General features: G+C 32.6%; 1 protein-coding gene across 2 annotated transcripts; it reads left to right on the top strand.

Moving 5' to 3' along the window:
• Window positions 1-10,227: 10,227 nt before the first annotated feature.
• On the top strand, window positions 10,228-13,484 carry LOC107771197 (nudix hydrolase 17, mitochondrial-like). Of its 2 annotated transcripts, none has more exons than XM_016590539.2 (5): window positions 10,228-10,568; window positions 11,865-11,979; window positions 12,103-12,186; window positions 12,527-12,655; window positions 12,831-13,484. In XM_016590539.2, the coding sequence occupies exons 1-5, from the start codon at window positions 10,483-10,485 to the stop codon at window positions 13,047-13,049; spliced, it is 633 nt and encodes a 210-aa protein (XP_016446025.1). In that variant the 5' UTR covers window positions 10,228-10,482; the 3' UTR covers window positions 13,050-13,484. The 2 variants fall into 2 exon arrangements, with proteins under 2 accessions (XP_016446025.1, XP_075084641.1); XM_075228540.1 differs by having other exon boundaries at window positions 10,378-10,568; window positions 11,708-11,979.
• Window positions 13,485-14,574: the final 1,090 nt, after the last annotated feature.

Below are 14,574 nucleotides of genomic sequence, written 5' to 3'. Positions count from 1 at the left end.
TAAAAGTGAACGAAGGAGTATTACTTGTTATTTGCTTTAGACCTAGACATGCTCAACTTTAAAATTTGTTATTAAGTCTATGTTATCTGTATATATTTGGCATTGATCGTGTTTACCCGTGTGAAATTTGTTAGGCTATTACAGAATTAACGTGATAAGAAAACATTTTATGCCTTATAAACACACCGTTGATTATTAAAACAAAATCTTGTTTGGCTTTTTGAGGAAATGTACCTAGCGTTTGACCATAGATTCTCAAATTTGTTTTAAAAAATTTGATTTGGGTTAAGTTTGGTTTGAAGATGAAAATGTGTTTAGACATAAGTTTTCAAAATATATTTCACTTTAAAAAAAAAAATGAAACATGACTTATACTCACAAGTTCTAAAACTATCACAATACTTATCAATACCTTTATCAATAACATTCATTATATTATCGCAAACTATAATCCCGAACATAAATAAGTTTGATACAAAATTATCATTTATGTAATAAACTACATAATATACTATCAGATGACTGAAAACACGAAACAATATTGTTATAAAATAATAAATGATGAGTTTTTTTTATAAAATACAAAAATTTGGGGCAATTTTTAAAAAATATAATAATAATATTTTGGGCCAAAACTAACTTTGAATTTTCGATTTTAAGAATTTTTTAAAATGTAGATAATATTTATAACCAAACATATATTTGCCAAAAAATATCCAAGTATATTTTGATAAAATCTATGGCCAAACGGGTCGGTAGAATTTTCCATGAGGTTTCTCAGGTAATGTCGACGAACCTAAAAACAAGGCTTTAACTAAAGCACCCATCCCAATGTGAATGAACCCTATGAGAAGTACCAACTTCCCATATACAAAAATTAAACATAGCTAGTCTTTAAACATTTATTATTTATTATTTAAAGAAAAAGAGAAAAGCCATACAAGTACATGTGCAATTAATTGAGCAGATAGTTGGGAAGTTCAAATTTCAATATCAAAGGTCCAAATAAATATCCTAAAGTCTAGGCTCCAATCTACCATATGACTTAAAGTTTTACTCCGACCGTTCAAATTTATATGAACATGTTTGATTGGGTACGGAGTTTAAGAAAAAATAAAAACTTTTGAAATTTGTAGTCTTAAACAAGTCAAAAAGGGGCTCAAAGTATTTGTGTGGTTATAAAAAATTCTCATTAAGAATAGAATTGTAAGTTTACGCAAAATTATTTTCAAATTTACTATTCTCCCCTTTCTTTTCATACGATGCACGATATTTATACTAGTATCTGATTAATTGAGTTCGCTTCAAAAAATTTCATATAGAAATTAAAATATTCTCTAACACAAACGATTTCATACTTGAAATTCAAACTCGAGATTTCTGATTGAGAACGAAGGAGTACTTGCGACGTGACTTAATCTTGTGGCATGAATCAAAGATACATGACCGACATTGCAGTTTGATTCTCTAAATTAAAATAAACAAAGTAAACGAGAGAGACAAGATTTCAATTTTGACACCGACCATGCATGTTTCACGATCGCCTATGAAAAACCTATTATGAAGTTCTTTAGTTTTTTATATCTTCTATTTTCTTTTTTATATTTTAAAATCCATAAAGTCAATGGTCGTTTTGGATGGAAAACGGCTCATATTTCTAGAACTAGTTACTAGAAGATAATTTAACATATATACGAATTGTATTTAACTAAAAATAGAAATATTCAAAGATATATGCGTGTTGTCTTTTATTTCTATTCGTAATGTCTTTCTTTGCATACATGCCATGTTTACGTAGAGTTGCATCTCATGGGATCTATTAAAAGATTTTATTTTTATTTTCAGAGTTCGAACTCAAAACGTAAAAGTGAAAAAAACCTATTCATTTCGCCACACCCCATTTGATTTCCTAACATTCATCTTTTTTGCAACGCCAAACTCGGACTAGAAAACATAATTGCGGTGGAGTGATAAGTAGATGCGGATGCATGTATCTGCACCGGATTCAACTTGACCCAGTACATTTGACGTGAAGCATAAATTTGTGTGTAAAAATTCACTAACATTGCAATAAATAGCGATATGAACCCATAATTTTAAAAAGACGACAGGTTCAATGTTAAAATCCTTAAAAGTTGAGCCCATAACACTTAAATCCTCGATTCGCCTCTGGGGGTAAGTACTCCTTCATTCGCGTTTGAGCCTTGTATATGGAGTACTCGTCTTTGTTAGAGAGCGCTTTACTCCCAATGTAGGACTTCTCGATACGAGTTCGAATTTATTTAGGCCTTCATTATGAATACCGAATACCAGATCGAGAAACCAAAATAAAGAAAATAAAGTAGTAGCACTCATTTTATGAGCTAGGAGGCTTCCTAGTTCATACACAAGAAAGGGGTTCTTAAATTTTAGACCTAATTTACTGTTTTTGCATTTTTGGAATTTTCTGAAATTGTGGGCGGAATTTAAATGCGTTTCCTTTGGATAATTTCCAATCTGAAAAAGGGGCAAATTCAATGATATGAAAGAAACAACTAAAAGACCATTTCACTTATTGTTTTTGATTTTGCAATTAAATGTGTTTTTGTCCAAAGAAGGAAGACTTGGTAAGTCAATGACGGTCCATTTGTCAATTATTTATTGGATAATTGTTACCAAAATTATTATGTCGTAGACTTTTATCTATATTTGGAATTAGTATCCAATTAATTTGAATTTGCGTTACATAATGTTCAATAAAGAGAAAATGATATTCAAAATTAGTATCCAATTAGTTCGTATTCGTGCTACGTAAGGCTCACTACAAAAGAAACATTCTCTATTAGAAATTTCTCTATGACTCAATCCGGTTAAAAGTAAAGGAATTTTATTCATCGCACTCACTAAAAGGAATTTTATTCACCCCACTCCCTTCGTGGTAATGAAAATATTCACTTAGTCGTTTCAACAAATTTTTTAGGAGACACTTTAGCAAGAAGTGGAGGCCTTGGCGTAATTGGTAATGTTACTGCCATGCAGTGACAGAGCTAGAATTTTCATCAAGGAGTGTCAAAATATAAATAATTAGATACATCAAAAAATCAAGGGGAATCAACGTATAGTAAATATACATAAAATAAAAAAAATTATCTAGTAATATAATGTAACTTTCCGGCGAAAGGGTGTCGCTTGACACCCCTTGGTTCAATGTGGCTCCGCCACTGCTGCCATGTGATTAGGAGGTCACGAGTTCAAGCTGTAGAAACATCCTCTTGTGGAAATTAAATGCAGGATAATGCTGCGTATAATAGACTCTTGTGATCCGACCTTTTCTCGGACCCAGCGCATAGCGGGAGTTTAGTGCACCGGACTGAAAAAAACTTTAGCAAGAAGTGGGCCAATTCTTCCATGATATCAGCTTAGCTAATCAGCATTAATAATACTACAAATTTCTAAACTATAGGGTTTTATATAATCTACTTTTTGTTGTCTAGTGCTTTGTAGTGTAGTTTTTCATTTTTACAACTTTCTACAATTCTCAAAGTATGAGTGGATAAGAATTGGTTTAAAGTGTTATTTTTAAGGAATGAATCAAAGCCAACTTGGTTTGGATCATTCAATTTTTTCTTATCATTTTACGAAGACTTGGTCACATTTCATTTAGAAATATTCTTGTATATATAATGAGTCTTTGGATGTGTCCAATATCAATTGTGCCAATTGTTTCAAGAACTTTATATCATTTATATCATTTTATTTACGTCAACATCTAAATAGACAAATCAATTGTCCTTTTCACTAGAGAATTAACTGTTTATTTTATTTATTAGGCCAATGTTCTTAAGTTCCACGTTAAATTAGTCTCTTAGTCGAAATTTTCTGAGATAAAATGTTTTGGATTGGCATTAGGAATCCTTAGAATTGTATGATTCGAATATCTAACTAAATAAACATATAGACGATTGAAATAGTCGGGATAATTTATTTCAGGATTAGATGATCCACCTCTTTGCCCACTTGGGAGGGTTAACTCGAATAGGACAGATACAAAGGTGTTATGTTGAGGAAGAGGCAAACCCGAAAATAAAGAAGATAAAGAACACCAAATTTTAACGTGAAAAACCCTTCAAATCGAAGGTAAAAACCACGGGATCACAAAGATCCAAAAAGCTCCACTATAACAATAAGAGAGTTACAAATGTTCTCCAAATTGGCTATACAACAAGTGCCAAACACGGAGCAACAATAGCAACAAGAGCAACAAAATCAATTGAAGAAAGAGTATAATCCACAAAAATGAAGCTGTTGTTCGAGGCTCAAAATAAGACACTACGAGCCTCCGAATCCGATCTTTACCGTTCAAATCTAAGACCAAGAAGTTATGAACACGTAGTCAAAATTTAAGCCCGATCCAACGGTTAACGAATCAGAAAACATGATTTGAAGTTGGCTGGTCGGAATAAAAATCTGCAGCAAAACAAATATTTTTCTTCTCTCTTCTCTCTTGACGAAAGCTCTCTCAAAAACCACTCTTATGTGCTTAAGTCTTTCAAAGACTTGTATCAATGAGCATAGAATAATTCTCCAAGGTTGTGCTATTTATAGATCATGAGTGGTGCTTTCTCTTAAAGCCAAAACCCACTCAAAATAGGAATAAACCGAATCCAATTCCAAATCGGAATGGAAACCAAAAGAGAATAGGATTAGGCCATTGGGCCTTTGGCTGGACAATATGGGCATGTGCCCAACAAACTTCCCCTCCAGCCAAGGGGATAAATGTGTCTTCAAGTAGAGGAACTATTGACAGGCTTCATGCCTGCCAATTTTCTACAAAATTCATGTTTATCTGCAACCACCGCCTTTGTCAGCATATACGAAGAATTTTCATCTGTGTGTATCTTCTCAACCTCAAATAATTTCTCTTTCACTGCCATTCTTATCCAATGATACTTTCTATTTATATGTTTGGTCTTAGAATGAAAAGTGGAGTGCTTGGTGAGACAGATAGCACTCTGATTATCACAAAATAAGATGTACCTTGGCTGCTCAAAGCCAAGATCATTAATAAACTCATTCATCCATAATAGTTCTTTGGCACCTTCTGTGACAACAATATATTCGTCTTCTGTGGTGGATAGAGTTTTGCACTTCTGCAATCTAGATTGCCAAGAAACAGCTTCCCCTGCAAAAGTGATCAAATAACCGGAAGTGGATCTTGAATTATCAAGATTGCCTCCTAAATCAGAGTCTGTGTAATAAACAAGTTCAGGCTTGCCATTGCCAAAGCACAACTTTAAATCTGCAGTACCTTTCAAATACCTTAATATCCATTTTACTGCATCCCAATGTTCTTTTCCAGGATTAGAAAGGAATCTACTAGCAGTACCAACGGCATGTGCAATATCTTGTCTAGTGCAAACCATAGCATATATCAAGCTACCAATGACAGAAGAGTAAGGAATACGAGACAACTCCTTTTTCTCTTCATCAGTAGATGGACTCTGACTAATACTCAATTTGAAGTGTTTAGCAAGATGAGTACTAACCACTTTTGCATCTGTCATATTGAATCTCTTGAGTACCTTCTCAATGTATTGCTTTTGGGACAGAAATAACTCATTTTTATCTCTGTGTCGGTGGATTTGAATGCCCAAGATTTTCTTTGTTGGCTCCAAGTCCTTCATCGCAAACGATTTACTCAACTGCTTCTTAAGGACTACAATTCTGGATTTATTCTTGCCAACAATAAGCATGCCGACCACATAAAGCAATAAAATAATAAAATCATCATCAGAGAACTTCTGGAAGAATACACAGTGGTCTGAAGAAGTTTTCTTGTACCCTTGTTCTTCTATGACAGATTCAAACTTCAAATACCATTGCCTTGGAGCTTGTTTCAATCCATACAGGCTCTTTTTCAATTTGCAGACATAATTTTCTTTTCCCTTAGTTACAAAGCCCTCAGGTTGCTCCATATAAATATCCTCATCTAAATCACCATGGAGAAAAGCAGTCTTGACATCCATCTGCTCAACCTCTAAATCTAGACTTGTAGCTAAGCCTAGAACCATACGAATAGAAGACATCTTCACAACAGGGGAGAAAATTTCATCAAAGTCAAGTCCCTTCTTCTGGCCAAAACCTTTAGCAACTAACCTCGCCTTGTATCTAGGCGCAGAGGTATGATTATCTTGCTTTATTCTGAATATCCGTTTGTTAGATAAAGCTCTCTTACCTTTCGGCAATTTCACTAACTCATATGTGTCATTCTCATGGAGTGACTTCATCTCATCTTCCATCGCTTCGATCCACTGATCTTTGTGAGTATCTTGCATGGCTTCATCACAATTCTCAGGTTCTCCCATGTCAGTTTCATCTTGGCAGGTTTAGTTCTAGCCGCAACATATTTGACGATAATCGTGATTTTTGTCTGAGAATTTGACCAGTGTGCTACGCACGTTGAGACAAACTTTGTGTTGGAGATTTGGAGATGCAACCTGTTGAAGGCTATGTGAAGAAGGTGGATCAAGTTTATTTTGTCAGAAAAATCCGGCCAAGGGGGAGAATTGTTAGGTGTTTGCCATAATTTTCTTACCATATTTGATTTTCCTATTTGTTGAAGGAAAGAGCAATATAATTACCTTAATTGGGTTTTCCTTTTTGTAGAAGGAAATTATAATTCTCCTATATTTGGCTAGCCCTTTTTCTTGTAGGAAAATGTTTGAAGTTCTATAAATTGAAGATCCGTCCTTCTTATTCAGTAGCATCTACAATGTAGCCATAGGGGCTTGAGAGTAGTGTTTAGGGGGAGAACTTTACGGGACAAGTGTTAATGTGTCACTTGTATTTGCCTCTTCGTGAGGTTGTTCTCTCGATATTTTGTACTCTCTTTTTATATAGTGGATTGCTCATCTCCGCACGTGGACGTAGGTCAGTTGACCGAACCACGTTAAATATTTGTGTCTCTTTTGGTATATTTCTCCTTTGTTGTATGATTTATCGTCGCTCAAGGTTTGCTTTGCTAGCTTCCGTATGACACCTGATTTTTACTGTCCTAACAAAAGGAAACATCCATAAAAGAGAGATCAAATACCCTTTTCTATTCAGTTCACGATATTGAGCTACTAACTCAGCTCCGCACAACATAGAGACACACTTTCGACAAAAAATATAGAATGGTAGAATATCTAGCATGTAGAACACACGATAATATAAATTCACAAATTAAAACTGTTGTAATATACTCTTTCCTATAACTTCTCATATCAGATCCACCCACTAAAATACAACTATGGACAGTAAGAGTTACTGCCGTCATTTATCGAGCCTTATATTCAAAGTTCATACAACCTTACACGATAACGCATTTTTTCTAATTAAGTTTTATGAATCTTTTTTCATATACACCTTTTTTTTTTTGGTTTTCACACCTTGTGTTCAACACCTGTTTTAGGGTGTGACTAAATTTACATTCGTACCGAAAGGTTTCACATTATAAATCTTTTTCAAACACACCTTTTTTTGGTTTTTTCATTTGTGTCCAAGCTCGTATTAGGGCCTGATTAAATTGTAATTCGTGCCAAGAAGTCCTATACCCAAAGCTTTAGTCGGAGACATGTGGTTAAAAATGAAGGAGTCCACCGCTCCACAACCACCCTTATTTCTTGTATACACTATTACTATTTCTAGATAAACACATGGTTGAAATTCCTAAAACAGAGAATCTAGATAATCATATTGCATGCATTAATATAAAGTGATTAAAAGGAACATGGTTTACATTATTGAAAATTTAAAACATCCTTAAATTTCAAGTTCACACTTATTATTTTTTGTTTAATGATTTTGTAATAAGTAATAACGTGGTTATTCGGTTGCTAAACATTTAGATTCGGCTGCGTGTCTTTATTCGGTCTCTCTGAAATTTTCAAACCAAATCTAATTATTATTAAGAATATTCTATTAATCATTAAAGCATTTTTTAATTAGTGAAAAAAAATTAGGTTACAATTGTTGTCCATATTATAATGAGCGTTAAAATATAACTCGGTTACGTTAATGATTGTTGTCCATCCTAAAATAAGTGTTAAACTAAAACCTAGCTTTCATACTCTCTTTTTTTCCTTCAAAATTTTCATTTTAAATATTTCTTTTTTTTTAAAAAAAAAAGTTTTGTCCTATCTAAATTAGTTTATTAACGAAAATAGACTTTTACATTTTATAGTTTTCTGGAGAGTGAGATAAGTATGATATATCTAGAAAAGTTTATTGACGTTCTTAGATAATGACACAAAACAATGATGTCATGCACTTGACATTAGTAATTTAATACGTATTTGTTTACTAATGTTCACTATGTTCCAATTTTCTTAACATGTTTTTTTTTAATTAAAATAATTTTCTAACGTTTCTTTCTAATTTTCCCACTAGTCTAGAGGACCCATCTACTTTAATTTGACATAGAAACTTCTCCAGATAATTCTTATAATTTCTTTTAATTTACAATACCATTAATAATTCATAATTCATGTCAGATAAGCTCAATAAAAAAGAAAATCATTACATATCAATAAATTCTTTATTCTCACGAAAATCCAACTATTATTAAAAATTGTGGGATCTCAATCACCCCATTAATTACCTTTTATACTGCTTTTTCAATAGTGACAGACTAACATGTATAAAAACTTGGTATATCATGAAACAATACAAAAATGTAATTATATTATATAAGAATATACATGACTTTTTATGACCTTAGTATATCTATATTATCCAAGAAAACTGTGGGAATTGTGAAGGAGGGGGAATAAATAATTTGCCAAAACGATAATCTTATCTATCCTCTTAAAGTAAATGCTTTAAGGTGCAACAAAATATTATTTTATCATTCTCGTAAAAAGCAAAATTAGATGTAAAAATATCACAATCAATTTAAATTTATGATCTAATAGTAAAATTCCAAACCACCTTAATCACTACTCCCTCCGATCCAAAATAAATGATTTTTTGGCTTTTTTCTTGTGGTCCAAAATAAATGATTTTTTCAGATTTCAAGAATGAATTAATTATTTTTTTCCTACATTGCCTTGGAGTAATTAATATTGGAGTATGTATTAGGAGTGTTTATGTGAAGAGATAATAAAGGTTAATATGGTCAATTTAATTACTAATTAATGTTAAAAGGTGAATTTCTTATTATGTATAAAAACAACAAAAAAAACTACTTATTTTAGACCGCAGAGAGTACATAATAGAAGCTTCCTTATGTTAAGAAGATCCAATTTGAACGTAATTTAAACTCGCATTGAAAAGTTGAGGAGTTAACTTAGAATTTTTTACTCAAAATATTTGGACACGTAAAATCTATTTATTTCATGTTGAAATTCCATAAATGGTAAGATCAAATACGAAAAGATTTAATTATGGCAAAAGTATGAATGAGCGGAAAGAGCAACTAGCTCAAGTTAATACTATAGCAATAATTGAGTTTTCAGTCAAATATTTATAGATATTTACTTTCTCTGATCCACTTTAGTTGATTTTTTGGTTGTTTTCATACATATTAAGAGATTCACCTTTTAATAGTATTAACAATAAAATTAACCATATTAACCTTTAATCTGTATATTAAAAATATAACAGATACTCTGAGACTCTTTACTCTAATATTAATTTTGAAAAAAGGAAATTAATTCTTTCTCGATGAAAAAGTCAAATATTATAGGCTACAAAAAAATGTTAAAAAATCAATTAAAGTAGATCACAAAAAATAATAAATTTATTAATTTATATTACAGATTTGAGTAAAACTTATTGACTTCAAGTAAACTCGAGATCAATCTTCTAGATCGTTCAGTGGAAATAATGGACAAAATTGCTCAATTTCGAACATTAACAACAACAACATCTCACAAGTGGGGTCTGAGAAGAGTAATGTGTACGTAGATCTTACCCCTACCCTAAAATTTCGAACAATATCGAAATAAATTTTAAACAATTTTCTTTTTTTTCATCGTGGTCTTTACGTTCACTTGATTAGGGGGTTTACTTAGATTTCATTTCAAAAAGTCACGCTCCATACCACGAGCGTGGGCCTTAGTAATTCAATCATCGATAATTAAACCGGTATAAGTTAACAAAACCGGATCATTAGAATGAACCGGTCACACGTGCCAATCAAGACACACACATGTGCCGCCTCCAAAATGCACCAGTTAAAATCCAGCATTTTGAAGAAGTTTGCCATTCATTCATATCGTTAACGGTTTTTCAACCACCAAACAAAAACCAATCATTTCTACAGACAAAAAAGGAAAAAAAAATCTCAAATTCCTTTTCTTTGTTTTCTTTCCCCCTGTTTTTGATGTTTTAAGCCTAGTAATTTGCTTAATTTTCTTTGGTTTCAAAAAGGGTCCATTTGTTTTATTCTTTTTTCTCCTCCATTTCTTGTTTTTTTGGTTCAGAAAGAAGTAAAAAGACTCCATTTTTAAGCAAGAATTAATGGAATTGAAGGAGATGGTGGTTCTTGTATCACGCTCCGGCCGGCATTTGCAACGTTACAACAAGGGTCGTCGCCAAGTTGTTGGGTACGTTAACAGAGGCAAATTCAAGATTTAAATTTGATGAACTCGTTATACTTTTGCTATTATGGGTTCAAAATATAATGTTCGTTGAAATTTTATAGTTTTTTACACATAACTATATTTGTGTCGAAAATATTGAGTTCAGTTGATCGATCCCTCTGGTCATGTCATGTGCCTCCTAAGACCTGCAACTTCCCCCCTCCCCCCAACCCAAACCCCTTCATTGCCCCTTGCATTTTATGTCAATTATTAAGTTGTGATATTTTTTTTTTTTGGTTATGAAGATTTCTGGGTTAGAACAATCTTCTTTGAATAATAATGCTAACCATGATTTTTTCCCCCTAAAATTTATTTATTGTGGAGAGTTGACTTTTAGGGAAAAAACAAAATACTGTCAATTGGTCTTTGAATTGGCTTTTTGAGGTGTATATGAATTTGAGTGTTATATCATCCTGAAGGGTGTTTGTTATTTCATTTTGTTTGTAGAAATGTGTTGATTTTACAGAAATTAGGTATAAAAGATTTGATCTTTTGGGATGCAATCTGTCCTTTCAATTTTACCAAGGTTTTTTTAATTTTTTTTTTTTATGTGTTCGTAGAAATCAGTTTGCATAAGCTGTTTCAATTTGGACACGGTATAATAATTTAGAGCCAGTTGACACTTTCTTTTATTTTAGGTGCATCAATGCAAATTATATAAAAGGGAGCCTTGGCGTAACTGGTAAAGTTGCTGTCATGTGACCATGAGGTCACAGGTTCGAGCCGTGGAAACAGGCTCTTGCAGAAATGCAGGGTAAGGCTGCGTACAATAGACCCTTGTGGTCCGGCCCTTCCCCGGATCCCACGCATAGCGAGAGCATAGTGCACCGGGCTATCCCAGAGTGAATGTGGGATGCTTTGTGCACCGGACTTCTCTTATATTTTTGGAGAAAATCAGAAAGTCATGTGATGTTAAGCAAAGTGTTTTCAACTCATCACATGTCTTGTTTTTTTCTCTGGGAAAAGGACATTCTGTTGTTGATTTTCCTACTTTAAATGCTTAATTAAAAATTAATTAAGACATAATGTGATACTCTTTTCTAGATTCTAACAGTGAAAGCCTATTGCTGAACTTGGACATTATTTAACATTAGCTGTTGCAGATTCTTGATTGTCTGAAACTCTGAAGATTATGCCTAGATGTTACTTGTATCACGTGGATTTGACTTTGTTGGTTTATTCTCATGTGGAAAGATACATATCCTTTTTGTGTTAAAATTATTAACTATATTTGTTTCCGCGATCATGTCTTTTCTTCAGATGTATACCTTACCGATATAAAGATTTCACCGAGCTATCAATGGTAGATGAAGATGCGTTCGAAGTTCTTCTCATAAGTCCGCAAAGAAAAGGGAAAGGGTTGTTATTTCCAAAGGTAGATACTGATACATAGCTGCAAAACTTACTCGTAAAATATAGTTCATTTTGATACTCTCTGTGATTGTTATATTAGGCAAAATCTCTGTTCTAAATGCAAATACGTCTGTTGTTATCGTAGGGAGGTTGGGAAAAAGATGAAACAATCGAAGATGCTGCACAACGTGAGACTGTCGAGGAAGCTGGAGTACGAGGTGAAGTTGAGGTTTGTTCTCCCTCGTGATCTCTTTCCGTTCCTTTTATGTTTCTTTTGAAGTGAAAAGGTGAAAAATAAGAAACATAAAGTTTTTGTGTTAACTTGTTCTATTGCATCAGATAAATGACAGAATACTAGCTGTGGTAGAGTTAAGGACCTTATGATCTTCCAAAATTCTTGCAAAATATTAAGCGCCTGATTGCAATGATTGATGATTACATGTGATGTTCTGATCATTTTGGATTAGAAATATGCGATAACGTCTGCTGTTTCGTTGGCATTGATCTTGATATAGCGATAACATATATGTTTCCATTGCTGATAAGTGGTTTTAACTTTACTTCTGCAGTGTAAACTGGGAACATGGTATTTCGAGAACAAATCCGGTGACACTGCCTATGAAGGGCACATGTTTCCTTTGTTTGTAACAGAACAACTAGACTCTTGGCCTGAGAAAGAGATTCGCGAAAGAACTTGGGTATGCAACAATCCATTCTTCATATATATACATATATATATATATTCTAGTCTGAGGGAGGTGTCATGTCACCTCATGGTACCTCTCTTAGACCAGAATACATAGTTTCCTTATGAAATATAAAAGCACGTCTTCGCATTTACTGATGTTTAGCCTGTCGAAAAACCAATTACAGATGAATGTATGCGAAGCAAGAAGGCTGTGTCAAAACGGATGGATGAAAGAAGCATTGGAACTATTAGTAAGTCGTCTCACATCACAAAGCAAGCGGACCAAAGGGGAACTATATCCAGGAATCGAACGTACATCCAGTGGTAGAGCAACTATTCTTCCTTTGGGATGTAGAGCTCAATTACTTTCTCTACCACTACCAAGTTCTACTGAAGAAGCATAGTGTCTGTTGATATCGATCAACTGTCAAAATCTACATGGTAGAAGTAGTTTGTGAATAGGAATTAATCACTGAAAATGGTCAATTTAGCACGCGGATTAAGCAGTTCAGAGCAACTCCAGTTTTAAGGTAGTCATAGGGAGTATGTTGTTTGTTTGTTATTTTAGAATTGGAGTTGTTTGACATAATAGAGATTTAGAACAAGAGTTTGCACAGGTGATCTGCACTTGACTTTAGGCTTAGAAATAAAGTCTTTGAAAAAGATGCAGAATCCCATTTCAATGCCTCTAATGTAATCCTTATTGGCAAAAGCTAGTTAATTACTTAATTTTAGTGGTTAATGTAATCCTTAATAGTAGAATATATGAGCTTAATGAAGTAGTGATCATTTGTAAATAGCTCCCAGAAATAGTGATGTTGAAAAATTATTGCATTGAATTATTGGATGTTCTGTTGATTTTGCTATCTTCTTTTTTCGAGAGATCTTTACTATTCTTTAATTCTTTATCTTGCTGGTAAAGTTTGAAGGATATAATTATTTACTAGATCCGATAAAATCTTAATCTATATCTATATCTATACTATATTAAAAGCACGAAGACCCTAAGCGAAATATCGTTCGCCTTTTTCACCCTTTAAAAGTAGAGTTTATTCTGGACAAAATAGTCATTTGTTATTTTCCTAATAATTAAGACTTTAAAATAAATCAAAATTTGGTATTTCCTTATTTAAACTAAAGTCTTATATTTAGGACTTTAAAATCGATTAGGAATTTAAAATCTATAAATCCTTTACTTAATTAAGTAACATAACTTTAAGAAAAAAAGTATGGAAATCCTCCGCTTCTTGATTATGGAGCAAATTTAACTTTTCTGTGTTTTCTTTAATCTATCTATACTATATTAAAAGCACGAAGGCCCTTAGCGAAATGTCCTTCGCCTTTTTTACCCTTTAAAAGTAGAGTTCACACTAGATAAAATAGTCATTTAATTAATTTTCTAATATGTAGGAATATGCATTTAATATTTTCCTAATAGTTAGCACTTTGAGTTTTTAATGTTATCATTTAATTTTTTTCCTAAAATTTAGTACTTTGAAATCAACTAAAATTTCAGTACTTATTAAATCTTTCCTTATTTGAACTAGAATTATTTTTCTTTAATTATATTTGAACTCTTTTCCTTGTGTGTATGGACGTATTAAATTGAGATATGATTGTCACTATAAATTTGTGAATCAATTTTTATTTAAATTAAGGGTTTACCACATAAAAATATTTTTTCCCCCCTAAGACCCTTAATGTTGTGTATATTTGAAGAGTAGTTAGCGTAAAACATAAATATGATAAAGAAACTTAAAAATGCAAATCTTAGATGCTTTGAAGGGCATTATGCATTTATAATTACCTCCAAGACCATCAAGCAAAGTTAATAACCATTTATATATTATAGAACAATACTATTGAATATTTAGCTTAGGGACTTGGTTTACGGCAGTTTAAAGCAATTTAGTTATAATTCTATTTCTT

The sequence above is a fragment of the Nicotiana tabacum genome, chromosome 13 (genome assembly GCF_000715075.1).
Source record: "Nicotiana tabacum cultivar K326 chromosome 13, ASM71507v2, whole genome shotgun sequence".
In the NCBI taxonomy this organism is placed as follows: domain Eukaryota; kingdom Viridiplantae; phylum Streptophyta; class Magnoliopsida; order Solanales; family Solanaceae; genus Nicotiana; species Nicotiana tabacum.
The sequence above is the reverse complement of the archived record's forward strand: the minus strand, read 5'-3'. Positions and strand labels throughout refer to the sequence as shown.

Bases quoted from the DNA above. Each gene is read 5' to 3' on its own strand.
- LOC107771197 (XM_016590539.2), top strand. From the start codon at position 10,483: ATGGAATTGAAGGAGATGGTGGTTCTTGTATCACGCTCCGGCCGGCAT. The intron at 11,980-12,102 runs GTAGATACTGAT...TTGTTATCGTAG, and splicing joins AAGGGTTGTTATTTCCAAAG to GGAGGTTGGGAAAAAGATGA. The intron at 12,656-12,830 runs GTATGCAACAAT...AACCAATTACAG, and splicing joins AGATTCGCGAAAGAACTTGG to ATGAATGTATGCGAAGCAAG.